Source organism: Neoarius graeffei, chromosome 17, assembly GCF_027579695.1.
Source record: "Neoarius graeffei isolate fNeoGra1 chromosome 17, fNeoGra1.pri, whole genome shotgun sequence".
NCBI classification, from domain to species: Eukaryota; Metazoa; Chordata; class Actinopteri; order Siluriformes; family Ariidae; genus Neoarius; species Neoarius graeffei.
This window is the reverse complement of record NC_083585.1, coordinates 36,793,189-36,820,571: the sequence shown is the minus strand read 5'-3', so window position 1 is coordinate 36,820,571 and position 27,383 is coordinate 36,793,189. Positions and strand designations below refer to the sequence as shown.

The 27,383-nt window shown below is 44.3% G+C and overlaps 1 protein-coding gene across 2 annotated transcripts in view; it reads left to right on the top strand.

Moving 5' to 3' along the window:
* Positions 1-282: 282 nt before the first annotated feature.
* Positions 283-27,383, top strand: part of nars2 (asparaginyl-tRNA synthetase 2, mitochondrial) — a 38,236-nt gene continuing 11,135 nt past the window's right edge. For both annotated transcript variants that reach the window (XM_060944149.1, XM_060944150.1), the window contains exons 1-9: positions 283-666; positions 5,964-6,073; positions 6,185-6,305; positions 7,169-7,309; positions 7,410-7,490; positions 11,328-11,431; positions 15,212-15,344; positions 15,651-15,749; positions 15,856-15,893. In XM_060944149.1, coding sequence (XP_060800132.1) covers positions 523-666; positions 5,964-6,073; positions 6,185-6,305; positions 7,169-7,309; positions 7,410-7,490; positions 11,328-11,431; positions 15,212-15,344; positions 15,651-15,749; positions 15,856-15,893 — 971 coding nt within the window. In that variant the 5' untranslated portion in view covers positions 283-522. The remainder of the gene's footprint in view (positions 667-5,963; positions 6,074-6,184; positions 6,306-7,168; positions 7,310-7,409; positions 7,491-11,327; positions 11,432-15,211; positions 15,345-15,650; positions 15,750-15,855; positions 15,894-27,383) is intronic.

Genomic DNA, 27,383 nt, shown 5'->3' with positions numbered 1-27,383 from the left:
CGCAACGATACTACGTCATGCTGACCTTTGACACCGTCCATAAAATGGCAGCATGGCAGAATTTTAAAGCGTTTCTTTATGCAACACAGTGTGACAGTGCAGGGGAGTCAAAACGCATTTGTGTAAAATGTGCAATATTTTGAGCATATGTTTATTTTTGGCTGCGGGTACCTTTTAAGGAAAGACTCTGTATGCACAGTTAACTACATTTCCCAGTACCTAGCACTCTGTGATTGGATAATCTATATCACGTGGCTGTATGCAACCAATAGGATGGAGCCTGACCAGGAAGTTGATTAGATTTCAGGAAGCGCGTTTGGACTGGAGTAACGTTGAGTAGAATATTTCATATGTACAAATCTGAGTTCTGTTTATTGTATTGCTGTGAGAGTAGTGATTTTGTTTACATGCTTAATCGGTGCTCGTATATTTATTAAATGACGTGAATAACAGGAGTCGTATTGAAAGTGTAAAGGAGAGTCGCAAGCTCCGCCCCCTCGCTTGGCCACTGCAGTTACAGGAATGTTGTTGGGGAAATCTCTGGTCCCATCCCGGCTCTGTGCCTGTGCCCTTTGGAGTAAACAACTCTACTGCAGCTCAGCCAAGAGAGTTAGGGTACATGATATCCTCAACAGCCTGGAGACAGGCTCAACCATCAGAATACAGGTAGAGTCTGATCATTCTCTTAGTCGGCGTGACGTCACGAACACATGACAACAGGCGCCATATTTGACGAGGTGAAACATGTTTTACCCAACTTTGTTTCAGGGATCCCAGCAGTAATTGAAAAAAATAGAGGAATGTAAGAAACTATCAGCAGGGGTCAAGGGGGCTGCAAGCCCCCTGAAGCTGTTGAGATTTTAGCATTTAAAGATGCTATAGAACACATTTTTTACATAGATTTAACATAGAAAAGCAACAGAATTTAACAATAATGTGTATCTATTTCATCTCATTCTCATCTCATTATCTCTAGCCGCTTTATCCTTCTACAGGGTCGCAGGCAAGCTGGAGCCTATCCCAGCTGACTACGGGCGAAAGGCGGGGTACACCCTGGACAAGTCACCAGGTCATCACAGGGCTGACACATAGACACAGACAATCATTCACACTCACATTCACACCTACGCTCAATTTAGAGTCACCAGTTAACCTAACCTGCATGTCTTTGGACTGTGGGGGAAACCGGAGCACCCGGAGGAAACCCACGCGGACACGGGGAGAACATGCAAACTCCACACAGAAAGGCCCTCGCCGGCCACGGGGCTCGAACCCAGGACCTTCTTGCTGTGAGGCGACAGCGCTAACGACTACACCACCGTGCCACCGTGTATCTATTTGATGGCATATTTTGTAATCAATGACATAAGTGGCAAAAAAAAATTATTTATAAAAATTAGATGAAAATGTAGCTTTGAAGAATATACTTCTAACCCGGACACTGTTCCGCTATCTCTTTTATGGACGATATCTTTTTTCCACGACATATTCAGGGCTGTGAAATTGTAAATAAGAAATCCGAGGAAAAGGGGGGGTCTGGGGGGCACAGCCTCCCAGCATAAGCCGGACACCAAGCCATTTTAGGTGTTATATGGTGTATTCTGAGTATTTCCTGCAAGTAAAAAATTTATCTCAACAAGTAAATATTTGACTAGTCTTGGTCTTCATTTTGCCATATAAAATACCTATCAACAGTTTTCTCTTTTAAAATGAAAGATCCATGTAAAATACCTTGAAATATCTAATAAGTGCCTATGTATTTTATCTCTTAATCAAAATAAAAGTAAAAAAAATGTGTAAATAACAATTTAAAGAAATGTTAATAAAAGAAAACTTTGATAGGCCTTTCAAAATGACTTTGTGAAAAATCATGCTCAATATTTAAGTGAGCAATACCTGCTGTCTTCCAAATTACACTTAATTCTTGTATTATGTCCTGGCTTTTTCCAAGAATCTGTCACAATGTCTCTTGTCTACAGAGCAAAAGTTTAAAAAAAACTAATGTTTCTTATCTAATGTATTATTTACATCTTTTCTTTTACTTCTGGCTCCTTCTATTCCTCTTTGCATCACTCCCAGCTATTTCTTTCAATTCATCTTTCAGTAAGGCTATTAGTTATTAGTTCTATAGTATTTGCATTCCTCTATTAAAGCTATTTACAAAATGTTCATAGTCTGTCAAACAGCATCTAATGAAAGTCTTTTAATTTTCTTTTCTTTAACACCATCTCTTTCAGTTTTGCAAACTTGTTCTTTTTCATCTTTTCCTTCAGTCTGTCTGTGTGTTCTTTTCTAGCCCTCTTTGCATCCCTCTCAAACACCTCCTTAGCTTTCCTTTTTGATGGCATCAGATGTCTGATCTTGCACCCTGTAAGTACAAAATTCACGTACGCGGTGCCAGGTCATGCAATAGCTATTTCTAGCTCTGTCATTCGCAGTCAAGACGTGTTCCACGCTCAGCTGGCATAAAACTCCGCGAGTCCGGCTGTATTGATCCTTCGGTCTCGTGCAAGGCGATTAAAACCGACTAGACCCCCCAATGATTTTTAATGCAAAAATAGACGTTTTGTGAAGATGATATTTTTCGCGACAGAATCCGCGGAAATTTCACAGTCCTGCATATTGAATTAAGTTCAACGCATTAGAAACAAAAGCACGAACGGAGTTAAAACACATTTTCTAGCAAAAGGGCGCAGCCATATTGTTTTCTCGTTCTATCGCGTACAGTCTCACGGTATTTACATCAATTTAACTCCCGAGTGTTCCCAAATGTCAACGAGAACAAACGAAGCTGACAAAAACATCGCTAAGCAAGCAAACCAAATCAGAACGTATTCTGCTGGTCATTTTACTTAAACATTTTTAACGGATATACAAGAGATTAAAAAAAAACAAAAAACCACCACCACTTTGGCTAGAAAAATAGCGGAATTCCGCCAAATAGCTGACGTCTGGGATCCCTGTTTGTTAGTGTTCAGTGTTTTAGTAAGATTTTGTTAGTTTTAGCTTAATATACTCGTAGAATGTCCTACCAGTATCAAGATAGTTTAGCTGCTGAGGCTCTAGCTTGTTATAAATTGAAAATCAGTGTTGTTGGACTGGAGTTGTGTCCGTACAAGCAAGGGTGGGACAGGTGTCAAAACAATGGTGACTTATGGGTTTTTTCAGACAGATTTATATTATGAAGCGTCAGCAAGTTTTCAGAATGTTTATTGTGGCAAATTCACCTATTACTGCTCATTTGTCGGCAATTAACTCCTACAATAACAGAGCTGTTACTATCACTAAAAACTCATGTCTATTATAAATTCTTTTCTTCACTTACCATTGATGAAATGATGACCACATACATATGTATAGTTAGATTTGGGTTCCCATAACTTTCCATAGTTAACAGATCCATCAGCTCTCACTTCACACCTGTTTACAGCCCTCAACCATTTTTCTCTCCTTTTACCCGATAATGGCATCATATGAAACTTTAAACCTTCATTTTTTTATTGAATTGGCTGTACAGCCTGCTACACAACACCCTTTAGGCATGCTAATAGCATAAAAAAACTCTCAAATTTGAACTAAATTGCTACAATACACAAACAGGCTTCTCCCTCCCTTTTACCTAAACCAATATGGCGGCTGGGTTGTCATGGAAGTCACATGACCAGTGACCCGGATGTCCGCCTTCGAGAATGTTGATCAGGGGTTATCAAACTTTCAGGGACCTCTTTGACTGTCAAATAATTTTCACTGACCCTTCATTGCAGTTTATTTTATGATTACAATCTAGCTATTCAAATATTATGCTCAATACATGTGCAATAGTATCTTAGTTAAAGATAAATCAGAATGAGGCGCAGGCTTTTTTTTTTTCTCATTTCAAGTTGGTATTATTTATAGGTTTAATTTTTATTGAGATGAGGATTGGGTTAAATCCATTTGACTCAAGTAACCAGTCAAACAAGCCTGTAACTATAAGATCTTAACTACTGAAGCCAGCTCACTCGGAACCGATCATTGACTAGCTGCCTCCATCATCGTCTTAGAAGAAGAAACCTTGATTTGTCACATGCACACTTCAAGCACAGTGAAATTCATTCTCTGCATTTAACCCATCTGAAGCAGTGAAAACACACACACAGACACACACACACACACACACACACACACACACATCCAGAGCAGTGGGCAGCCACACTACAGTGTCAGGGGTTGGGCACCTTGCTCAAGGGCACTTCAGCCCAAGGCCGCCCCACGTTAACCTAACCTGCATGTCTTTGGACTGTGGGGGGGAAACGGAGCACCCGGAGGAAACCCACGTAGACATGGGGAGAACATGCAAACTCCACACAGAAAGGCCCTCGCCGGCCGCTGGGCTCAAACCCGGAACCTTCTTGCTGTGAGGCGACAGTGCTAACCACTACACCACCGTGCCACCCAACGTCCAACACTGTTGCCAGGTCGGGGTCCAGGCGGGCCCTATTGATCCACATGTCATTAATTGGACCATAGTTTTATGCCGCAACCCTCCAATTTCTGGGCTTGAGAAACAGCCATTCATACACACATTCACACCTATGGACACTTTAGAGTAGCCAGTTAACCTAACCGCATATCTTTGGACTGTAGGGGAAACCAGAGCACTCAGAGGAATCCCACACAGACACGGAGAAAGGCCCCCATTGGCCACTGAGCTCGAACCCAGAACCTTCTTGCTGTGAGGCGACAGCGCTAACCACTACACCACCGTGCCACCCGATTGACTAGCTGCCTCCATGAATTCCTATCTTCCATCACTTTTTCATCACGTTTCTCCTGTTCATATTTGTATCTTCTTGGAGCTGATTAATGTAGTTTTTTTCCTGGTCTGCCATGACTTCTCCTTCCATGAGTCAGCTCCCGCAGCACCAGTTTGTGAAGTATTTCATCCTTTTTTCTCCAACAGTGACCTGCAAATCTCAATCTACGCTTGCGGATGGTTTCACTGAGAAGTGATAGAGCTTTGTATAATGCATTATTTGAGTTTTTACCACCATTTAGAACAATTCTGAGCATTTTTGTGCAAGTCCCATTGAGTCTTTTCTCAAGAGCTTCTGTTAGTGTCCAGCATTCAGCTCCATATACCAATATGCTCTCCATTGCTGCTCTGAAGAAGCTGATTTTCATCGCTTCTTTTTCGACTCAGACTGGACTTCCATCCATCCATTATCTGTAGCTGATAATCCTGTCCTACAGGGTCGCAGGCAAGCTGGAGCCTATCCCAGCTGACTACGGGCAAGAGGCGGGGTACACCCTGGACAAGTCGCCAAGTCATCGCAGGGCTGACACATAGACACAGACAACCATTCACACCTACGGTCAATTTAGAGTCACCAGTTAACCTAACCTGCATGTCTCTGGACTGTCGGGGAAACCGGAGCACCCAGAGGAAACCCACGGGGAGAACATGCAAACTCCACACAGAAAGGCCCTCGCCGGCCGCTGGGCTCAAACCCAGGACCTTCTTGCTGTGAGGCGACAGTGCTAACCACTACACCACCGTGCCGCCCTACTGGACTTCCATATTAATGACAATTTTATTCATGGTTGTCCATGCTAGTGCAATTCTTACTTCAGTGTCTTTACTGGAGCTGCTAATCCAAGACCCGAGGTACTTGAAATCTTCCACACAGTTTAATAGCTGGCCTTTTGTTGATGTTGAATTACCTTCAGGTTGATTGAATATTATATGGTATTCAGAAATCTCATATATAATATAATATAAATAGATAAATAATTACTAACTATTAGTAACTTGGTAATGGTAAGTGGCGACTTGCACCATTGTTACAAAAAAACAAAAACAAAAGGGCCCTCCAGACCCCTGTGAATCCCTGGACCCTACTTTGAGAACCACTGGTATTGAGTATTGATAAGTCGATCATTATTTTTGATGATAACCTGCACTGGGTGATGTGATTCCTCAGGGTTGGGTACGCTCTGTCCGATCACAGAAGCACAATCTCTTTCTTCATGTCAGCGATGGAAGCTCTTTGCAACCTCTGCAAGTGGTCGCCAGCTCAGACCTCAACACCAGGTAATGTTTCTGTCTCAGTACCTCAGGAAATATTTTTTGTGTTGTCTGTTCAATTACTGTTCCTCAAAGGGAACCCTTCATTTAATGTGTTTGTTTTCTTTCCACATTAAGAGACCTCACCTTTGGTTGTGCTGTTGATATCAGTGGTCGGTTGGAAAAGAGCCCTAGTAAAAAACAGAATGTGGAATTACAAGCCAGTCACATTAAAGTGGTTGGAGAATGTAATCCTGTGGTAATTGTTTTTCCTCTTTTTTTTTTTTTTACACACGTTGAAATATTTGAATGCATATAACTTTGGTTATTGAAATGGCAAGATAGCATTTAAAGGAACAGTCCACCGTATTTCCATAATGAAATATGCTCTTATCTGAATTGAGACGAGCTGCTCCGTACCTCTCCGAGCTTTGCGCGACCTCCCAGTCAGTCAGACGCAGTCAGACGCGCTGTCACTCCTGTTAGCAATGTAGCTAGGCTCAGCATGGCCAACGGTATTTTTTGGGGCTGTAGTTAGATGCGACCAAACTCTTCCTCGTTTTTCCTGTTTACATAGGTTTATATGACCAGTGATATGAAACAAGTTCAGTTACACAAATTGAAACGTAGCGATTTTCTATGCTATGGAAAGTCTGCACTATAATGACAGGCGTACTAACACCTTCTGCGCGCTTCGACAGCGCATTGATATCTGAGCTCCGTATCAATGCGCTGCCGAAGCGCGCAGAAGGTGTTAGTACGCCTGTCATTATAGTGCGCACTTTCCATAGCATAGAAAATCGCTACGTTTCAATTTGTGTAATTGAACTTGTTTCATGTCACTGGTCATATAAACCTATGTAAACAGGAAAAACGCGGAAGAGTTTGGTCACATCTAACTACAGCCCCAAAAAATACCGTTGGCCATGCTGAGCCTAGCTACATTGCTAACAGGAGTGACAGCGCGTCTGACTGCGTCTGACTGACTGGGAGGTCACGCAAAGCTCGGATAGGTACGGAGCAGCTCGTCTCAATTCAGATAAGAGCATATTTCATTATGGAAATACGGTGGACTGTTCCTTTAAGGCAGCAAATAATAACACCTCTCTTTTTATTTTCCAGGACTTTCCATTTAAGATCAAGGGCCACCATTCACTGGAGTACATCCGACAGTTTCCTCATCTGAGATGCCGAACGAACGCCTTCAGTTCATTGCTCAGAATACGCAGCCAAGCCACTGCTGCCATTCACTCTTATTTCAGGGTAAGGTTTAATTTGTCTCTTTAGTGTAATGCTTTTCATAACATTGACATTTCATTTCATGTTGAGACTGAACGTGTCTGACAAGTGCAGCTCGTTGCAGGATAACAACTTTGTGCAAATTCACACACCGGTGATTACGTCAAATGACTGCGAAGGAGCAGGAGAACTCTTTCAGGTGGAAGTAAGTTGATGTTTAGTGTTTCTTTGCTTCATTTATCATTAATTTGATCCTAGTCTCTCTACTTCACAGTATCTAAACCAACATTAGATCTGCAAATAGTCTTATATATGCAGGAGAAAAAACAAGAAAGTGAGTGGATCCTCATACTTTAGCTTCTGTGACTTATTAACATCACAGCAGAATGTGAAGGCAATTAAATAATGCATAGAAATTATACAGATTATAATACATAGGGCCAAATTACTCAATTCTGATTGGTCAATCAAGGAGGGCTTTTTTCCTTAATACGGGGCCGTATTTCTGAAATGCTATTGGCTAGTTCGTTGCTTGGTTACGGTTACAAAAATTAGCAAATTTTGTCAACAAAATGGCTGCTCTGCTGACTCAGCAATGCCGCGTTTCGCTATATTTGACGAAGAAGTGATAAACCTCAAAATCCTTGTGTCGTGTCGCCGTGTCATGATGAAAGACACTTTAGAAACTGATTCAAACGTGCAAGATAGTCTGGCGCCCTGATTGGTTCAGAAAACGTGAATGACAAATGTTGTGAACTTGAATGGCTTCCGAAGTATGAATTTGGCCCGATATATTATAAACAAGCAATCGTATGGTTCCTCGTAAAATTAAGGATCAATTTCACGCGTGATTTCAAAGTTTTGAAATTGCCCTCGAAAACTTCGAAATCACTCGTGAAATTAATCCTTAATTTTAATTTAATTAAATAAATTAATACGATTACCTATACTAATTTCCTGATGGATGCCCATCACTGAAATGCCAATCCTTTAAAAATGAAAGGTGAAAAAAACAGACACGCTAAGCAGGAGTAATAACGACACAAAGGAGAAAATGAATCAATCTGGTTTAGTTAAGGGTGTCCAAAATATTGCACGAAAGTTTTCTGGTTTGAATTCCAGGTGTTGCTGTCTCATAAAGTCCAATAATTATTTCTTGAAGTATTTGTTTTTCTCTGAATAAATTAATTTCAATTAAAGTTTGGATTTTTCTAATTCTTTCAGTGTGAGATGAAGCTACTTCACCAAAAGGTGGATTTTTTTTTTTTTCTTCCTCTGAACCCTTTATACTAATCTTTACACGGGGTGCCAATAATTGTAGAGGGCACTGTATTAATCATCAAAAGGAACATGTGGGTCTCCTGAAGTGAACCATGTCATTAGCTAAGCGACTCTGAATATATTTTGAGTTTTGAGAGCTTGTTTGAAGTGTTGATAATGCTCTTTCTGCTTCCTCTGCGAGTATGGATGGAGAAAAGGAACAAATTAATTCTTTTGTCTCATACCGGAAATATGGAAGGAGAAAGGGGACAAACCAGTGTCGGGTTAAATGTAACATTAGGCATGTAATAGATTATAAGTATAGAACTGAAATGTTTGTCTGTGTTTGTGATGCTAAAGATTTGCCATCGCAACGCATTCATGGTTTCTGCAGAAATTGTACTATCTAGTCCACTTTAGACACTGACATGTATAATATATATTTTTAATATTATATTTAACCTTGACTGATTGATTGATTAATATTTTAATAGCGGAGTGTATTGTCTGCCTACGTGTGCCAGAATGTCAGTGGGTTTATTAGTATTAGACTATGTTCAGACTGCACCCTGAAACGACACAGATCCAATTTTTTCACATGTGACCTAGGCCGCTTGGATATGTGGTCCTAAATCCCATGCATATCTGATATTTTCACATGCGACTGCAGTCTGACCGGACAGGTCGCATTCATGCGACCGACACGTCATCAACAAGAGACAAACGTCACTATTCTGCGTTGGCTAATCCCGCCTCTTTGGTGGAAAACAACAACATTTGTACAGTTTTCAGAATTTAAATAGACTTTTACTTTTTAATTGATCAAGCTAATGGTGGATTTGGTAGGGACCTGGATGTTGATCTGTTAGCCTGATTAAATAAAACAGTTTCTATAACTGATTTATAACTTAAACCATCCTGGATTATAAGATTGTTCTGGAAATTTCCAGTAATTTGACACCTTCGGTCTCATTAGTCTGCTGTTAATCAGATTATTGTGCGAGTTCCGCCACCGCCACAAAAACCACATCGCTAGGTCTCGCCTCCTCTCCATAGCAAACTGCACTGGTGTTTCTGCACCTTGAGCCAGCGCTGAGAGAAGTTGCAGAATTCAGCTGGCTATAAACAATCTAAATAAATATTTATAAAAATGTAGAAAAAGTTTATTAATATGACAAAATAAATGTGCAAATTATTAAGCCTGAATTAAGAGTTTGGTAATACAGCGGCCGTATCCCAAATGACTGCCTACTGAAGCTCGAGTGCACTATATAGAGTTTAAAAATCCATTACTTCCTAGTAACATGTAGGAGTCAACCCTCGTTACCAGGCTACACGTTTTCATTTCAGTTCAGAAACAAAAACACACACGAGACCTCACACTTTAACACTAACCAGATAATTAAACAAAACAAAAAAAAGAAATCATTAAACATGAAGAGTGCGCTTTTTTTGTTGTTTACGTATTATGTAGATGCGCTTATTACGTGTCAATTTGCGCATGCGGGACACTTTTGGGTCGTTTTCTGTTCATATTGGAGATCGCATACAAGTCTCATATAATTGGTAATGTGAACGGCCTAACAAAAAAATCGGATTTCACAACAAATCGGATATGGGTCGTTTCAGGTTGCAGTCTGAACGTAGTGTTAGAGAATCGATGCCCTGCATTATATTATGTGATGTTTATTGCTCATCCAGCAGATGGTAGGAAAGTTAAGCTTTTCTTTCGTAGGGTGAAATGTTAGCATCCACGTAATTGCACAGGTTATGGTATGCAGTGGCTGACCACTGCTACGGTGCAATCGCATTTGCGTTTTCTTGTGGATGCTGCATGCTTGTTGCACTTCCTATGTTTGACCACTAAGTAGTAGTGCAGTAATAACTTCTGGCTGTAAGTATGACCGGGAGCTACATGTGACAAACTTCTTGACGAGTTGACTGAATAACCAGTCTGTTGGTTAGTTGTTTGATATATAGTTTTCATATATATAGTTGTATTATTGAATTTTAAATTTGTAAATATTTTAAAGTTAGCAATTTATTGTAATTTATTTATTTGGAATTTGTAAGGCGCATTTGATCATATATACATGATATATGCGCGGTATAAATAATAAAGATTATTATTATTGTTGTTGTGGAGCAGGCACAAGAAAATGCTTCAAGGGCTAAGATTTACACAGCAGTATTCAAACACGCAGCAAAAAGGACTTAAAACGCCTTATTTTTCTCTGCCCAATGTTTTAGTTTTTACAACCACTAAAATGCATGCAGTCTCATCTTGGCCCAATTTCCCTAACCATGTGTTTACTAAAGTAATAAATTAAATATCATATTTGTGGCAGCTTTGGAACATGCTTGTAAGCAGAACCAGTTTCCCTGATTTGAATTTAAACTCATGCAATAAGAACAGAATCTGGGCATTTGATCAAAAGAAGAAAGCAGGATGGTCTGATACGTCTGTCTGAAGATCATCTGAAGGTCTGGTAAAAAGCAGAGAAATCTGATCCTTGATCATCTCTCAGCTTCCATATGAATTAAGGCCCTGGATGGCTTTTTCTTTTGCTTCCTCTCTCCAACACAACAATGAATCTGTCCATCTTGACGAATGGTCCAATTTCCTTCAAGAAATGATTCAAAATATGAAGGGCTGCCTTAAAGGCCTAAGCTTGCTATGAGGACAAAATGTAGGCCATTTACTGGTAGATATATCTGTTCCTTATACAAGCTATAACTTTAGCTTTCTCATACTCATTGTTGAATATTTCTCTCCTGAAAGCCTGCAGGTAATGAATGGAACTCGGATAAAGAAAATCCCCGTTTTTTCTCTGTGCCTGCATACCTAACTGTCTCAGGCCAGCTGCATTTGGAAGTGATGGCAGGGTAAGAACTATTAGACCTTCTTTGCATTTTGTGAAAACTTTGTTTCAACCTGAGAAAGAGAATTTTATCCAACGCCGTCCACAGAAAAGGGATTCAGGCCACGCAAGCCGATTAGCTAGAATAGTTTAGACGTTTAAAGCTAATATAGACACCGATCAGCCATAACATTATGACCACTGACAGATGAAGTGAATAACATTGATTATCTCATTACAGTGGCACCTGTCAATGGGTGGGCTATATTAGGCAGCAAGAGAAGAGTCGGTTCTTGAAGTTGATGTGTTGGAAGCAGGAAAAATGGGCAAGCGTAAGGATCTGAGCAATTTTAACAAGGGCCAAGTTTGTGGTGGCGAGATGACTGGGTCTGAGCATCTCCAAAACAGCAGGTCTTGTGGGGTGTTCCCGGTACCTACCAAAAGTGGTCCAAAGAAGGATAACCGGTCAACCGGCGACAGGGTCATGGGTGTCAAAGGCTTATTGATTCGCGTGGGGCATAAAGGCAAGCTCATATAGTCCGAGCCCACAGAAGAGCTACTGTAGCACAAATTGCTGAAAAAGTTAATACTGGCTAAAACAGAAAGATGTCGGAAAGCTCAAACCCATAAAGGCATGGTCTTGTGGAGTCCAAGCTGTCGTATCTGGCACCAAGATGTTAGCAGCAGGTCCTTAAGTCCTGTAAGTTGCAAGGTGTTGCTTCCATGGATCGGATTTGTTTGTCCAGCACGTCCCAGAGATATTCGATTGGATTGAAATCTGGGGAATTTGGAAGCCGAATCAACACCATGAACTCTTTCTCATGTTCCTTCAATCATTCCTGAATAATCTTTGTAGTGTACTGAAACACATTATCCTATTGAAAGAGGCCACTGTTATTAGGGAATACTATTGCCATGAAAGGGTGTACTTGGTCTGCAACAACGTTAGGTAGGTGGTACGTGTCAAAGTAACATCCACATAAACCCCAGGTCCGAATGTTTCCCAGCAGAACATTTCCCAGAGCATCATGCTGCCTCCTCCAGCTTGCCTTCTGACCATAGTGCATCCTGATGCCTTCTCATGATCCCAGGACCAGGTTGCTTTCCTTCGACTACTTTTTGTAGGGACTAACCACTGCATCCCAGGAACACACCACAAGACCTGCTGTTTTGGAGATGCTCTGACCCAGTTGTCTAGCTCTCACGAATTTGGTCTTTGTCAAAGTCACTCAGATCCTCATACTTGCCCATTTTCCTGTTTCCAACACTTCAACTTTGAGAACTGACTGTTCACATGCTGCTTAATATATCCCACCCCTTGACAGGTGGCATTGTAATGAGATAATCAATGTTATTCACGTCACCTCTCAGTGGTGTTAATGGTATGCGTTGGTTGGTTGGTTGGTTGGTTGGTTGGTTGGTTGGACTGCAAAGTTGCATTCTGGGCAAAAATGTTCGATTTCTAATGCTGTTGGAGTTTCGAGATGTTTCGCTGCTGCACACACCATGTATCCTATGTGTAAATATTTTGCCGAGATAAAAATCGTTCTGCATTTTAAGATTCTGGAGATTGCCAAGCAAGTGAGCAACAATATCATGTGATCACCGTGGGGCATGTTTGACCTACTTTTAACCAAAACAAGTTGGCATGGGTAAACAGGGTGGGCTCGGCTCTCCTGCCAGCTAAAAGCCAGCAGAAAAGGAAAGTCTGCCTAGTGAATGCAACTGCAAGATAGAGCAATTTTATTTATTTATTTATTTATTTATTTATTTACGGATCGATTCGTGAAGGTCAACCACAAATAACATCCTTGTGACTCAAAACTTTCAGAGGTCGATGCAGAGTCCCGATGTTTTCTGCACATCGCCATCTTGGTGTGACACAGTTCCATAGTTATGCTAATTATCTCAAGCTCCTCACCCTTCTGCTGTTTCCGTAAGGCTGTACAGTACCGTTTACCTCAAGAGGTAGGATATTCGGTCCCAAAACGGAGGGAAACGACCCTCAGCACATCACAATGATCGCGTTCCGGCCGCATGATTTTGTTGTTGCGAGACATGGGTAGATGCCATGCACAATAAAAAATATTTGAAAATTTCAGATAAGTTTGCAGACTTTTGCAATTAATTAGCTTGACACCCCTATTTTAGACTGAGTAGACATGAATACATGAATAAAGTTTTTTTTTTTTTTTTTTTTTTTTTTTTTTTTATACCTGGAAATGTGTTATATAAATCCAGCAATTACATGAACATTGTATGCAAAAAACAGCATATTACCTTAATTCTCAGTTGTTTCAACACGTTGATATTCGGTGAGAGAGTTTAATTCAGGGCTTTGAACCGGTTCAAGGAACGAAAACAAAAACCGGGAACTTTTTCTATTTCACATGGAACAGAAACGAAACCAGAAACTTTATTATTTTTTATGTTCCGGAACAGAAACGCTTATTAAAAATAATGGTAACTGGTTAATACCGTTTTTTATTTCGTTCCTCAAAGTTTCCGTAGCCTACAAATAAAAAAGTCATTCTTCTCCTGCGCAAGTTTCTATGACCCGCTGGGGTTCACTTCCTGTGTGACGGTCGCTGACTGAATGGAGAGAGCGGGAAGGTGGACTGCTATCACGTCTCCACGTGATAATAAGTGAATTACTGAGCGTCTAAGCAAAGAAGAGCCTGAACGATGCAACCTCCCTATTGGCTGTTTGTAAAAATGTATCAGTTGTTGCCCTTCCCACGGGAATCATCGCGGACTCGAGAGCCGAGACCTGATGAGTTAGTTCGTTGGTAGCAGAACAAAATGTCTGGACACAAATCGGGTTTTCAGAAAAGGAAAGAAAATAAACGCAGGGTCGAAAATACAAAAAAGGAGGCAGAAAATGCAAAACGAGTTTTAAGGTAGGACAAATGGTTAGTTTTCTGAGGCAGCCCGCCGTGGCTGCAGGCTTTCAGTTGTGTCATTGAATGGTTACTTTTCTGAGGCAGCCCGCCGTGGCTGCCTGCAGGCTTATTTATTATAGCCCATTTAGTTAAAATAGTTGATATAAAATGTTTATAGTTATAGTTATGTGATGGTTGTCCTGATTTAGACTGGTGTGTTTTTTTTTGGGGGGGGGTGGTTGCGCAATGTTGCACCCGGGTCCAGATTAGGGCAGAACCGGCCCTGGCTACATTTCAGGTGTAGTTTGTTTTATGTATGTATGTACTTGCATAGATGTGTACTTGGTCTTCCAATATGGCGCCTAACAAAATCTCGCGGCGCGGTGACGTCATGCGGTAGCCCTCTATAGGGCCTGACTAGCCTTTGGTAACACACTAAACGAATTATCTTTCATTTTTGGCACTTTTTCTGTTTGTGTAGCTGGGAAGACATACTGAGAATCCAAATCGCCAACATTTGAAATAATAATTGTTTTGAATTATTTATTGTCTTATTTAATGAAGGTTGTAATAGAATTAGCCTACATTTGGCTTAAGCTGGATGAGACAGAGACATAACTTTATAGCCATTTGTTAAACAGCTGACAGGGAACGTAATTAACCGTTCCGGGAACGAAATTTTTTTTGTTTTAACCGGTTCGGGAACGTCTATTTAATGGTGGAACCCCAAACCGGAAACGTTAAAATTCCGTTTCTGTTCGGAACGAACCAGTAGGAAAAAAATTCTGGTTCAAAGCCCTGGTTTAATTCCATCAAGATGAAAAATGGTCTGTTTTTTTTAAATGAGTGGATGTTGATCTGTTTATTAACAAGGCATGAGTGGTTTGAAATGTTTTTGTGAAATTTACTGTTGCTGTCTGTAGGGCTTTTCCTGCTGTTTACACATTTGGCCCAACGTTTCGTGCAGAGAATTCCCAGACCAGGAGACACTTGGCTGAGTTTTACATGGTTGAGGCAGAAATCGCTTTCACTGAGTCACTGAAGGACCTCATGGAGGTACAGCTACTGAGCCTTACTGACCTACTGAATAAACTACACCATGACACAACATGGCTAAATGTCTACAAGATCTCCTGAAGACTAGTTAGCGTCTTGTATAGCAGGGTTTTATTTGCAGGTTTTAGATTTGGGTTGCGGCATTCTTCTACTACTGCTTTTATTGGGCCAGAGTGGTTGTTTTCCTTATGTTTTCTGAGCTTCCTGCAAACGCAGAATGATCGTGTGTGATGTGTGTGTCATTATCCGGCTTAAACACAGTCATGTACAGTATATACGTGTTTAAAAATGACTTCTGTTTCTCAGGTTATGGAGTGTCTGTTCAAGACAACCACAGAGAATCTGCTCTCTTCCTGTGCAGAGGATGTGGACTTATTTCACAAATATGTCTCGCCAGGATATATGGTAAGATTTAAGACCAATTCATTCCACCCATGTACATATTTTGAAATACGAGCTCAGCAAAGTCACTGTGATATCCGTGTGCCAGAAACATTTGTCTTGTTTTCAGGAACAAGTGGACCTCATGATGAAAAGAAACTTTAATGTGTATGTATAATCTGTTTCTCATCATATTTAAAGTATTTTTGCTGTTAGGAGCTAATGTTGACACTGAGAAAGCTCTGACCAGTCTTTTTTATGGTCAGTTTGTTTCACTCTGCATTGAAGCACAATTTCCAAAATTCTACTCCACCTAAATTCCAGTCATCACCAAACTGTAAATACCTTTTAGAATTTGAATCTGCTGCGTAAAGCAGAAAGAAAGCACTTAAATGTTGCCTCCGAGGCCTATCAGATTATTCATTGGGCCATAAGCAGAACTAACAGCTGTAGATGCTTATTTCAGTGTCGTAACACATAACATACCATGTTGCTAGATATCCTTTCTAGTCAGGGTCACCAGGCGTATGAGGTATAAACATTGCCTGTGCATACTAAAATGTGTTCGCATTTTCCCCTCTATCAGGATTCATACAAAGAAAAAAGTAGATATGTGAGCAGCATCACACAGACTGCTGAGCGTGTGCAAGGATATAGAAAGTAGTGGTGCTGCAGTGAGAGGCTGAAGAGGGAATAACTGTTTATAACTGCTATAAGAAGTGATAACCAGAACCATTTCAATGACTATATGCTTTTCTTTGTAATATCAGGTTTTTAATGTGTTTCTTATTAACCTTAGATTCTGTGGCGCGTCCGTCATACACGTCCCTGTGAATGAGCCGTTATTGGAACAATAAACCTATCGTTTGTTACAGTCGTAATTATTCGGCAGATCTGTTTGTTACAGAACGGTCAATCAAATCACAGTCCTTTCCATGCCATCAAGGCACATCGGGCGGCGCCAATCTCTGTTTCAGTAGTCCTCTCACCTATTACATAGCTAGGGTTGCAGTGAGGGGCTGGTCCTCTGGTAACCGCGAGAGTTTGGCTACGTTCACACTGCAGGCTGAAGTGACTCAAATCCGATCTTTTCGCCCATATGTGACCTGTATCCGATCTTTTATTGACAATATGAACGACACAGATCCGATTTTTTCAAATCCGACCCAGGCCGTTTGGATATGTGGTCCTAATTCCGATTCCTATCCGCTCTTTTCATATGCGACTTCAGTCTGAACCGCCAAGTCGCATTCATCCGACTTACACGTCATCAACAAGCCACAAACGTCACTATTCTGCGCTGAAGTAGGCGGCGGGTCTCTCAAAAAAAGTTACAACAACATGGCGCATGACCACGGGCGCAGATAGAGGGTGGGACTCGTCCCACCCAGATTTAAATTCACCTCGTTCGGTCCCCCTCACTTATTGGGAGGAAAAAACGTCTATGCTGTCTTTCTTTGCATAAGGCAAACCTCACGGAAAAATCAAAAGACTAATTACCATTCGGTTTATTGAGGTGCACAGCAGTGTATACATAGTTGCAACAACTCACATAAAACAAAACAAAGACTGATATTCGGTTGGTTGAGCTGCGCAGACTGCACAGGTTGCGAGCTCGAGCTTGGTTGCTATGGTTACCCACAACAAGTTTGACAGGCATATCGGGGTTGGGGTTGGTTTGCTGGCAGCTTTGTCCCCCCCAGTTCAAAAAACGTATCTGCGCCCCTGCGCATGACATCAATGCGAGGGACGCTTCGGGCTGTGAAGGTTCTGAATCTTCTCAATGGAAGGACGCAGAGGTTAGGGAGCTGATTTCCATTTGGGGGGATGCAGCTATTCAAGCTAGATTGGATGGGTCATACCGCAACCGGGCGGTTTTACTTCCGTAAACACTGGCCATGCTCACTGCGTGTGACGACGTCGTATCCTGCAATGCGCATGCGGAACACTTGTAGGTCGCTTTTCGTTCATACTGAGGATCACATACAAGTCGCATGTATTTGTTAATGTGAACGACCTCACAAAAAAATCGGATTTCACAAAAAAATCTGAATTGAGCATTAAGCCTTGCAGTGTGAACGTAGCGTTTGATTCCCTACTCACATCTGTATTGCAGCGTGCCTCGCCAGATGGCAGTAGGTACCATTTTTCTGATGGTCTTTGGTATGACCTGACTGCAAGTAGAACTCGCGATCTCCCAGTCGAGAAGTGGACACGCTAACCACTAGGCCAACTTTTTGGTTTGTTACAGAACTGTACTGTGGTATAAATATTGTAAACCACATGCAGTCTCTATTAAAAGTAGACGGCCTTTCGATTTCATAAAAACGCTGGAATTTAGTTCCCTCTAAAATTTGGTCATTAACCTTAACGTGTTTATTTCTGCAGTATCTAAAATAAACCAGGCCATTCTGTGGCTGGGAAGTTATTTAATTTGAGGAGATTAAAGCAAATGATGTGCATGAAATCGCTCGCTTCGTGCAGTCAAGCAGACAGAGGAAGTCTGTGTGCACATGCGCAGGTTTACCTTTCGTCAGCGTCATCGGCGGCGTCTTCTCTTGGGTTTTACAGCAGCTGGCATCCACAGTGTTGCATTACTGCCATCTACAGGTTTACCTCTGACCATGCACTGACAGTTCCATCATTCTAAGAAGAAGCCTTTATTTGTCACATGCACACGTCAAGCACAGTGAAATTCATCCTCTGCATTTAACCCATCTGAAGCAGTGAACAAACACGCACACAACCAGAGCAGTGGGCACCCATACTACAGCGCCCGGGGAGCAGTCAGGGGTGAGGTACCTTGCTCAAGAGGTACTTCAGCCCAAGGCCGCCCCATGTTAGCCTAACCTGCATGTCTTTGGACTGTGGGGGAAACTGGAGCACCCGGAGGAAACCCACGCGGACACGGGGAGAACATGCAAACTCCACACAGAAAGGCCCTTGCCGGCCGCTGGGCTCGAACCCGGAACCTTCTTGCTGTGAGGCGACAGCGCTAACCACTACACCACCGTGCCGCCTCTGTCACTAAATGATAGGGATGTCCCGATCAGGTTTTTTTGCCCTCCGATCCGATACCGATCATTTGATTTTGAGTATCTGCCGATACCGAGTCCCGATCCGATACTTCTTATAATCCATAAAAAATAAAGACGAGGAAAGAAACGGATCCAGGATGTTCCTCATTTTTTATTTAACACCTTATTTTAACATCCAACAACTCCGTTAGCAAACAGAGCACTTACGTGAGGCAGTTTGAACAATAAATAACAAATTAAAAAAAAAAACTTAAAATACCTGGCAGGAATGTAAACAAATTAAAAAAAAAAGTGCCACAGTGCCGGTAATTTGCTTTTAAGAACGCATCTCACAGTGGTGTACAGTAATTTCAATTAAGGAAATGAACGTTTTTCTTGATGAAAACAAGCATTTCTACCCTTTCAGGTTTGAGTCCGTTTCTTTTGTCATCCAACGAAAAAAAAAAATGATCTCATGCTTTGCTTTCCGCTTCGAACTGCTTCCGTGTTCAACTTTGCCGGCAATAGGCAGCCAATAACCAATAGCGTCTCCGCTACAAAGTGATGTCATGCCGCACGCGTTGATGTTGCTGTGTTGAGACAAGAGGTCTGGTCTCACTCCGTGCCAACGCATAGCTATTGATGTGTTAAAAATGAGAATATATATATATATATATATATATATATATATATATATATATATATATATATATATCCGATCCCTGATCGGGAGGCAATGCCCGATTCCGATCGAGTCTGAAACCATGTGATCGGGCCCGATTTCCGATCACGTGATCGGATCGGGACGTCCCTACTAAATGAACAGCTGATCACACCGAGGTGCTCACTGACCGCCGATTATTTATTAGTTTGGTCCTGCGTTTCCTTTCCTTCGTATATAATGTAACGTCTTTTCTCGCTTTCCGTTACTGTAGTCGGTCTTTCACGTTTCATTCGCACACTCGCGTCTGCCAATTTTCTCTCCTGTTTCGAATTTGTATCCCACAATGCCTTGCGTGAATGGGGAAAGCCCACCTCGTGATGCATGATGTACTGTAGTATCTTGAATTTGGTCATGGTGAAGCAGGAAAAAATAGCGGAGAATTTAGGGCCACGTGGCTCTAAATTCATTAATTGTTCTATATATATTTTTTAAATCAATAGAATTGGAAGTCTGTGATTCGAATTCAGTAGTTTTCGGTCCACTAAACAAAAATAACTGGGTGTCTGCGGGAGTTCTTTTTATGACCTACACTTGAAAAATCTGAAAGTCAGTCTACCTTTAAAAGCTACACTAGGGGGCGTCGTGGCTCAGGTGGATAAGGCGCCATACCATAAACCCGGGGACCTGGGTTTGATTCCGGCCCGAGGTCATTTCCCGATCTCTCCCCGTCTCTCTCTCCCGCTCATTTCCTGTCTCTACACTGTCCTATCCAATAAAGGTGAAAAAAAGCCCAAAAAAAAAAGCTACACTATATTGCTGAAAGTATTTGCTCACCCATCCAAATTATCGGAATCAGGTGTTCCAATCACTTCCATGGCCACAGGTGTATAAAATCAAGCACCTAGGCATGCAGACTGTTTTTACAGTTTGGAGCTGGCCCCTTCCTCTTCCAACATGACTGTGCACCAGTGCACAAAGCAAGGTCCATAAAGACATGGATGACATAGTCTGGTGTGGATGAACTTGACTGCCCTGCACAGAGTCCTGACCTCAACCCGATAGAACACTGTAGGACTCCCTATGTGTGGGTGGAGCACAGACGACGGCAGGACAGAGATCAGGTTTATGACTTGGCTTTATTGCCACACTTTTCAGTCTAACAATAGTCAATCACGCACAGACACACACACAACCGGCGTCTGGTTCAGGGATGAGCTCCTTCCGCTCTCGCTCTCCCTCCTCATATAGGGCGCGGTCACTGGGAAGACACACAAACACAGGTTAATTGCTCTCAGGTGTAGTGATTCTACCACTTACCTTCCCTGACTCCGCCCTCCTGTCACAGACCGGCGCTTGACCACGCCCCCGCTGCCACATACTCAGGCCGGGCGGCTGTCCGGCCTGCAGCCGACTCCCCCCCCCCCCGACAGGAGAGGAAGTCCGCCACGACCATCTGCGCCCCCGGCCTGTGGACCACCTTGAAATTAAAGGGTTGGAGCGCCAGATACCAACGGGTGATCCGCGCGTTGGCATCTTTCATGCGGTGGAGCCATTGGAGAGGCGCGTGGTCCGAACAGAGGGTGAAAGGGCGCCCCAGCAGGTAGTACCGGAGGGCGAGAACCGCCCACTTGATGGCCAAACACTCTTTCTCTATTGTGCTGTAGCGCCCCTCACGCACTGACAGCTTCCTGCTGATATACAGGACCGGGCGGTCCTCCCCCTCCACCTCCTGGGACAAAACCGCCCCCAGCCCTCTGTCCGACGCATCGGTCTGCAACATAAAAGGGAGAGAAAAGTCAGGGGAGTGTAGAAGTGGCCCCCCACACAGTGCAGCCTTTACCTCTGAGAAAGCCCGCCGGCATTGCTCCATCCACTGGACCGGATCTGGTGCCCCCTTTTTAGTGAGATCAGTCAGCGGGCTGGTGACGTCCAAATAATTAGGTATAAACCTACGATAATAGCCAGCCAGCCCCAGGAACTGTCTCACCCCCTTTATGGTCTTGGGCCTCGGGCAGGCTGCAATTGCTGCTGTCTTATTAATTTGGGGACGCACCTGCCCATTGCCCAAGTGGAAGCCCAGATACCGTACTTCCACCCGCCCAATCGCACACTTCTTTGGGTTGGCTGTGAGCCCCGCTCACCTCAGCGACCTAAGGACAGCCCTCAGATGTTCGAGGTGCCGCTGCCAGTCATTACTATAGATGATGATGTCATCTAAATACACGGCCGCATAAGTGGCGTGAGGGCGGAGGACTCTGTCCATCAGCCGCTGAAACGTGGCGGGCGCCCCAAACAGCCCAAACGGAAGGGTGACGAATTGGTGTAAACCAAACGGTGTGGAAAAGGCCGTTTTTTTCTCGGGATAGTGGAGTCAAAGGGATCTGCCAATATCCCTTCGTCAAATCCAGTGTCGAATAAAAGCGAGCAGTGCCGAGTTGGTCGAGCAACTCATCAATACGAGGCATTGGGTACGCGTCGAATTTAGACACCGCATTGACTTTTCTATAGTCCACACAGAACCGGACCGACCCGTTGGCCTTGGGTACCAAGACCACCGGGCTGCTCTAGTCACTGTGGGACTCCTCGACGATGCCCATTTCGAGCATGGTCTGAAGTTCTTCCCGAACCACCATTTTTTTTGTGTTCGGGTAGCCTGTAAGGGCGGCTACGCACTACCACCCCCGGGGGCGTCTCTATGTTGTGCTCTATGAGGTTAGTGCGACCGGGCAGGGGCGAGAACACATCCGAAAACTCGGTCTGCAACTGGGCGACCTCCGTGAGTTGGGTCGGGGAGAGGTGGTCTCCACAGGGGACCGGAGAGGTACGTGATGCCAATGTCCCTTTTTGAACCTCCGGCCCCAGCTCCGCCTTCTCCGGAACCACCGACACCAACGCCACGGGGACCTCCTCGTTCCAGAGTTTAAGCAGATTGAGGTGGTAAATCTGTAGCGCCCCACCCCTGTCTGTTCGCCTCACCTCATAGTCGACGTCCCCGACTCGCCGTGTGACCTCAAAGGGTCCTTGCCACTTGGCGATCAATTTGGAGCTTGACGTGGGCAACAGTACGAGTACTTTATCTCCCGGTGTGAACTCTCTAAGGCGCGTACCCTTGTTGTACAGGCGGGCTTGCCGTTCCTGGGCCTGCCACAAATTCTCCTGAGTTAGGTGGGTGAGCGTGTGGAGTTTTGCACGCAGGTCCATAACGTACTGAATTTCGTTCTTACTTTGTGAAGGTCCCTCCTCCCAATTTTCCCGCAGCACGTCCAGGATGCCGCGCGGCTTACGCCCATATAATAATTCAAACGGGGAGAACCCTGTGGAGGCTTGGGGGACCTCTCGCACTGAGAACAACAAGGGTTTGAGCCACTTATCCCAATTATGTGCGTCCTCACTTATGAATTTCTTAATAATATTTTTGAGGGTGCGGTTGAACCGTTCCACGAAACCGTCCGTTTGTAGGTGATGCACGCTGGTGCGGATCGGCTTAATCCCCAATAACCCATACAGTTCGCGCAGTGTTCGTGACATAAACGTAGTGCCTTGATCAGTCAGAATCTCTTTCGGGATTCCAACTCGGGAGATGACGCGGAAGAATGCCTCTGCAATACTGCGTGCTGAGATATTGCGCAGAGGCACTGCTTCCGGGTATCGCGTTGCATAGTCCACCAGAACTAATATAAAGCGGTACCCTCGTGCTGACCGATCTAATGGCCCGACGAGATCCATCCCAATTCTCTCAAATGGGGTCTCGATTAACGGTAGAGGGCGCAAAGGCGCTTTTGGAATGGCCGCTGGATTTACTAACTGGCATTCGCGGCATGCCGTACACCACCTACGGACATTGCCGCGAATCCCCGGCCAATAGAATCGGGCCATTATTCGGGCTAGTGTTTTATCCTGCCCCAAGTGTCCAGCCATGGGATTAAAGTGAGCCGCCTGGAATACCAATTCCCGGCGGCTCTTTGGAATCAAAAGCTGCGTGATTCGCTCTTTAGTTCGAGTGTCCTGCGTCACTCGGTATAATCTATCCTTCATAATCGCGAAGTAGGGGAAGGACGGGGTGGCGTTCGGCGGGAGCGTTTGACCATCGATTACTCTCACTTGGTCAAACGCATGCCGCAGAGTCTCGTCTCGCGACTGCTCTAATGGGAAATCCGCGAGGGATTCCCCAATAGAGAGAGGAGGAGCCGGCGGCTCCTCACTCTGATGCGGAGATGACGTAGATGACTCTGTGACAGCTGCTCCCGCCAAAGCGACACCGAGACCTCCCCCTGTCAAATGGCAGGACCCACTCTCTACTAGGCACATCATTAAACCCCGAAATCCCGGCCAATCAGTCCCCAAAATTAAAGAGTGGGTAAGGCGAGGATTAACCGCCGCCTTCACTATAAATTTTTCCCCTCTGAAAATAATGTGGACCGACACCAAAGGGTAGCGGTGAACATCCCCATGCACACACAACACCTTCACCCCTTGTGCTCCCCCCAGTGCCTCGTTTTGAACCAGGCTTTGGCGAATTGAGGTCTGATTACAACCAGAATCCACCAACGCTTGATATGTAGCCCCTTGGATACTCACCGGTATGCGATACGCTCCGGCCCGATCGAGGGCGGCCTCTGGCGCGTCGGGGATCCGAACCACCGTGCCCACTTCCATTGCTGTGCACTGCTGTTGAAGGTGGCCCGGTTCCCCGCAGCGCCAGCAAACCGGCCCGGGCTTTCCCTCTGCACCGGTGATCTGGGGCTCACTCACCTGAGGTGGGGGAGAGACAGACACAGAAGGGAGAAACGGGAGGGCACCGCGGGTGCGGCGGGCCGGCTGGGGTGGTGCCGGCCCCCGCCTCCGCGGTGGGGGAATGGGGCGAGGACGGGGGACAGGAGGAGGGGGAGAGAGAAGAGATGATGTCATCTGCTGTCCTGCCACCGGGACAGCCGCCAGATGATCCTCTGCCAGCTCGACTGCCTGATCCAGCGACGCCGGGCGGTGGCACTGGACCCACTCCGCGGTTCCTGCTGGTAAGCGGGCGATGAACTGTTCAAACAACGTGAGGAACGCCTCGGGGTCGTCCTGCGGGCCCATCTTGGTGACAGTGAGGGGAGACGGGCCCGCGGCCGGAGCGCTGGTGGGCCCCGCCGACGCGAGGAGATGCCGGAACGCCTTGCGATCTTCCTGCTGGGCCAGCACCAGGGCTTCGAAGCGCCGCTCTTGTTCCTTTCGGAGTGTGACGAGCGCCTGGTGCTGGCTTTGCTGAGCCGTGGCGAGGGCGTGGACCAGGTCGGCGAACGGGGAGGATTCCATGGGGCTGCTGGGTTGGTGCTCCACTTTTCCCGGGTTTCGGTACCACTGTAGGACTCCCTATGTGTGGGTGGAGCACAGACGACGGCAGGACAGAGATCAGGTTTATGACTTGGCTTTATTGCCACACTTTTCAGTCTAACAATAGTCAATCACGCACAGACACACACACAACCGGTGTCTGGTTCAGGGATGAGCTCCTTCCGCTCTCGCTCTCCCTCCTCATATAGGGCGCGGTCACTGGGAAGACACACAAACGCAGGTTAATTGCTCTCAGGTGTAGTGATTCTGCCACTTACCTTCCCTGACTCCGCCCTCCTGTCACAGACCGGCGCTTGACCACGCCTAAGCTGCCACAAACACCTTTGGGATGAATTAGAGCGGAGACTGGGAGCCAGGCCTTCTCGTCCAACATCAGTGTGTGACCTCACAAATGCGCTTCTGGAAGAATGGTAAAAAATTCCCATAAACACACTCCTAAACCTTGTGGACAACCTTCCCAGAAGAGTTGAAGCTGTTCTAGCTGCAAAGGGTGGACCGACGTCATATTAAACCCTATGGATTAGGAATGGGATGTCACTTAAGCTCATATGTGAGTCAAGGCAGGTGAGCAAATACTTTTGGCAATATAGTGTATGTGTGAATGATGTTACTGATGTGCTATTTGGTCATTTCAGTTGAAAAGTAATAAACAGAAAAACTTGTAATCTTTGATTTTAATTGATTTCACCACAATTGAGGCTCAAGTAAGTTTTCAGGTGCATGTGTCGTTTCATAGCTCCTGTCAGTTTTCGTTCACGTTTCTACTGATTGTGTGTAATTCATCTGGAGTTCTAAACAATTTCACAAGTTGACTACAGGATTGAAGCTCAGTTATTGTTCAGGCTAGTCATAGTGTCTTAGTCATGCTGGCTGAACAAGTCACATTCAGAGTTAGCCCTGTGAACCCTATAGTTGTCATGGAACATGGGAGTGCAAATGTTGTTGTTTAGATTGCACAAAAGGCAGTGCCCAGAAGTTGATGATCTGCTTTTACGTTACATTTAGCAGATGCTTTTATCCAGAGCGACGTACAACATACCCAGAGCAGCCTGAAGAGCAGTTGGGTCCTTGCTCAAGGGCACTTCAGCCATTCCTGTTGCTCTAGGGAATCGAACCACCGACCTTTTCGTCCCAAAGCTGCTTCTCTAACCATGCTTTTGCTTTTACACTGAGTTATAGTCATTCAGGTGCGCAACCAATTGACATTGTACAATAAGGAGTTGCTCTAGGTGAGTGTCTCGGGGACAGATTCAAGTACTTAACTGTGACATGCAGGGACAGGACAGTGTTTTGGAGCATAGTACAGTACAACCAATAGCAGGCAGAAAAGGAACACATGTTTAACAGATGCAAGGGTTTCTGCCTTTATTCATGACTAAATCACAAATGGTTATTGATTCCAGGGAGTTATCTTCTTGGAAATGTGATTTGACTTTAGACACCTGTATACAGTGGGGCAAAAAAGTATTTAGTCAGCCACCAATTGTGCAAGTTCTCCCACTTAAAAAGATGAGAGAGGCCTGTAATTTTCATCATAGGTACACTTCAACTATGAGAGACAGAATGGGGGGAAAGAATCCAGGAAATCACATTGTAGGATTTTTAATGAATTAATTAGTAAATTCCTCAGTAAAATAAGTATTTGGTCACCTACAAACAAGCAAGATTTCTGGCTCTCACAGACCTGTAACTACTTCTTTAAGAGGCTCCTCTGTCCTCCACTCGTTACCTGTATTAATGGCACCTGTTTGAACTCGTTATCAGTATAAAAGACACCTGTCCACAACCTCAAACAGTCACACTCCAAACTCCACTATGGCCAAGACCAAAGAGCTGTCAAAGGACACCAGAAACAAAATTGTAGACCTGCACCAAGCTGGGAAGACTGAATCTGCAATAGGTAAGCAGCTTGGTGTGAAGAAATCAACTGTGGGAGCAATTATTAGAAAATGGAAGACATACAAGACCACTGATAATCTCCCTCGATCTGGGGCTCCATGCAAGATCTCACCCCGTGGGGTCAAAATGATCACAAGAACGGTGAGCAAAAATCCCAGAACCACATGGGGGGGGACCTAGTGAATGACCTGCAGAGAGCTGGGACCAAAGTAACAAAGGCTACCATCAGTAACGCACTACGCCGCCAGGGACTCAAATCCTGCAGTGCCAGACGTGTCCCCCTGCTTAAGCCAGTACATGTCCAGGCCCGTCTGAAGTTTGCTAGAGAGCATTTGGATGATCCAGAAGAGGATTGGGAGAATGTCGTATGGTCAGATGAAACCAAAATAGAACTTTTTGGTAAAAACTCAACTTGTCATGTTTGGAGGAGAAAGAATGCTGAGTTGCATCCAAAGAACACCATACCTACTGTGAAGCATGGGGGTGGAAACATCATGCTTTGGGGCTGTTTTTCTGCAAAGGGACCAGGGCGACTGATCCGTGTAAAGGAAAGAATGAATGGGGCCATGTATCGTGAGATTTTGAGTGAAAACCTCCTTCCATCAGCAAGGGCATTGAAGATGAAACGTGGCTGGGTCTTTCAGCATGACAATGATCCCAAACACACCGCCCGGGCAACGAAGGAGTGGCTTTGTAAAAAGCATTTCAAGGTCCTGGAGTGGCCTAGCCAGTCTCCAGATC